This window comes from Salvelinus namaycush, chromosome 35 (genome assembly GCF_016432855.1).
Source record: "Salvelinus namaycush isolate Seneca chromosome 35, SaNama_1.0, whole genome shotgun sequence".
NCBI lineage: Eukaryota > Metazoa > Chordata > Actinopteri > Salmoniformes > Salmonidae > Salvelinus > Salvelinus namaycush.
Genome location: NC_052341.1, coordinates 4580686 through 4583781, shown reverse-complemented (window position 1 = coordinate 4583781; position 3096 = coordinate 4580686). Strand labels below are relative to the sequence as shown.

Genomic DNA, 3096 nt, shown 5'->3' with positions numbered 1-3096 from the left:
ATGCTCATGAATTGGAGGATCGTCGTTCCTTTGCTCGCGGTGGCATTCATCGTGACGAGCGCCGATGGGATACCGGGGGGCGTCGTGGACGCAGATATGAACGACCCCGCTACCAGAGACGCGCTGCAGTTCGCGGTGGCCGAATACAACAAGGGAACAAACGACCCGTATGTTTGGCAGGTGGCCAAGGTTGTCAAGGCTCAGAAACAGGTCAGTCCTTTTTGTAAATCTTTTTATCAGTTGAACGAAGACAAAATGTTGGTCGTTCATTGTGTTGCGTAGTTTCCACGGTAGAAATATCTTAATATAGACCAGTGAATTTAACGTACTCTGAATGCGGCAGAATGGTCAATGTTTTAGTTAATGTACGACACCTGTCGAATAGGACCGGTGTCGGTAAACGTCGGCCAAAAAACTGTTTGTTTCCAGCAACAGTCATCAACGCTCTAAACATGAGGACAGCTGACCAACTCTGCTAGGCAGTGGCGTTAACATGTTAAAGTACTAGTCATTTTTGGGGGTTTTTACTTTACTATTTGATGACTTTTACTCCATACATCTTCCCTGACACCCAAAGGTGCTCGTTACATTTCAAATGCTTAGCAGGACAGAAATGGTCAAGTTCCCTTATCAAGAGATCATCCCCACCTACTCTGCTCTGGCATACTCATTAAACACTAATGCCTTGTTCATTCATTGTTGGCGTGTGCCTCTGCATATCCATTAATGACAAATACAAGTCGTGATCTCTGATTTTGTTTTAATTTAAGGAACATGAAATTATTTTGTACTTGAACTCAAGTAGTATTTTTACTGGGTAACTAACGAGTCATTTTCTTCACTCTAGCTCAAGTGTGACAATTTGGGTACTTGATCCACTGCTGCTAGGGCAGTAAAATGGTCAGTGAGGTGTACACTAATTTGTCTCTGGAAGTAGCTAGCAAGCTAACCAACTACAATTCAATGCACAGACAATTGTTTGAATGTTAAATGACGAGACTGAGGCATTGATGCGAGTAACCAGTCTTGTTCAGTACATTGCAATACCTCCGGGTATCTCAAGCACACCGGTAAAAACACTCGACTTGCAGTAATTAACATTTACCAACAGATGGCATCACTGTGCCATTATACACCCATAACAATCTAATTGCATTTTGGTGGTCATTTCCAATGGAACGCTGCATGTATTGTGTGGTGCATATATTTGTATTTATTGAACGTATGCGTTTATGGCTCTACAAATGGTAGAAAGTGAATGTAACTTGTTGCGCACATCTAGATGCTGTCGGTGTGGTCGAGACGTTAACCTGGGTGCTTGACTGCTATTGTAATGTCTGAATGCTTGGATCAAGCCTGCTCACAGCAACACCCTCTGAATTACATGGACAATCTGAAGACACTGCATTTATGAACGCCCAGACAGCGCTCTGGACGTCGAGTTAATTTAGGAATACACCGTAGCTACTTTATACAATGGCGTTGTTGAATAGGCCTTAGCTTGGCTTGAAGGGTATTTCTACCGTATGCATTAAGTGCTAATGTCTGGGAAGCCGGTGTTTGGAGGATATATTGGCACAGGGGTTCGTCGAGGGCCGGCAACCATGCCAATATATCCTCAACACTGGCTTCGAGGGCATTGTCACTTTTTTTATACGGGTTACCAACAGTCAATTATTGATAGACTTTTTTTTATTAAACTTTATTTTGGTAAGTTTTCATACTATTTCGTACTTCCACGAGATGTAGTAACGTCACAAACATAAGGTTGCTACCCAAGCCGGCTGGTCGTTTGTACTATCGGTTCGGTTGCAGGAGATGCGACTCAGTTTGAGCTTTGTTCTTACAGGTGGTAGCTGGGATAAAGTACATCTTCACAGTGCTGATGGCCAGGTCCCTGTGCAGGAAGGGAGGTGTGGAGAAGGACTGCGCTGTGCATCATGGCCCAGCTGAGGTAAGGACCACAAGGCTAGCCTGGTCCCAGATCTGTTTGTGTTAACACTGGCACTTCAGCTCAGTGCTTCCTACATGTACAGCTTAAGAATGGTCCATTTTTAGTTTATAATTTGTTACAAACAGTGAACACATTGGTAACTAATAAACTACTTATAAACTGTTAGTAAATCCTACTTGTAACATGTTACCCATTTCACTATTGGCTCAGTATTGAGTTTGTTACAAATTGCTTCCTTTGCAAAGGGAAGTTTCAGGTGAGATTTCTATAGATGAATGTCTGTTGGCAGTGTTTGAGCATCAAAACCATGATTCATTGTGGGTACATTTTGCCTAACTACTCTACAAATAATAAATGTGTTTATGATGCAAGGTGATTTGTAGCTCAGGTAGTCAGATGCAATGTCCAATAAACCTTTTGTCAGGTGTTATGCTGCTGAAGGGGTGTGACCATACCAACTCGTGTTGCTTCCTGTTTCCTCAGACCTACCAGTGCATCTTTGAGGTGTGGAGCCGCCCCTGGCTGGGAGCGAGCCAGTTGATCAAGCAAGCCTGCGAGGAGTAAAGACTTCAATTGTCTAGTCTACCCAATTAGTATTTATTACCAGTGGTGTTAGTCTTACCTAAGCAGATCTACCTCATCTATGATCTATTCAGAGAATCCAACTCATTTTCCTACTTATTGCATTCCCACACCAATATAGGACTTAAAATAAGAACTGCTGTGTTGATGATGGTTTGTCAGCGCTATGCAACAGTGTAACTAAATAAAACATGTTTCGTTACATTTACATGTTGGTTTCATTTTGTTGCCAGATGAACAAATCTTAGACCCATTATTTTGTGAAAAAATAGTTCAATGTTGATAAATATAACATTCAGTCACCCGCCCAATGATTCACAGGACAGACCAATGTTAAAAAGGCTCATGCATTCAACATGGAGGTTGTCCATTACAACCTTTAAATAGGTCAGAGAAGGGACTACTGAAAAGGTGTTGGCTATTTATGCAGTATTATAAACTGGGTGGTTGGTTGACAGCCGTGGTGTATCGGGCTATAACTTATTTTTACTGGTCTAATTACGTTGGTAGCTAGTTAATAGCAATAAGGCACCTCAGATTTGTGTTATGGCCAATATACC

At 42.0% G+C, this 3096-nt stretch overlaps 1 protein-coding gene across 1 annotated transcript; it reads left to right on the top strand.

The window, feature by feature from the left end:
- LOC120029562 (cystatin-like) lies at window positions 1–2518 on the top strand. The gene is made up of 3 exons (XM_038974831.1): window positions 1–210; window positions 1850–1954; window positions 2438–2518. The coding sequence occupies exons 1-3, from the start codon at window positions 1–3 to the stop codon at window positions 2516–2518; spliced, it is 396 nt and encodes a 131-aa protein (XP_038830759.1).
- The last annotated feature ends 578 nt before the right edge of the window (window positions 2519–3096 follow it).

Bases quoted from the DNA above. Each gene is read 5' to 3' on its own strand.
- LOC120029562 (XM_038974831.1), top strand. From the start codon at position 1: ATGCTCATGAATTGGAGGATCGTCGTTCCTTTGCTCGCGGTGGCATTC. The intron at 211-1,849 runs GTCAGTCCTTTT...TTGTTCTTACAG, and splicing joins TTGTCAAGGCTCAGAAACAG to GTGGTAGCTGGGATAAAGTA. The intron at 1,955-2,437 runs GTAAGGACCACA...CTGTTTCCTCAG, and splicing joins TGCATCATGGCCCAGCTGAG to ACCTACCAGTGCATCTTTGA.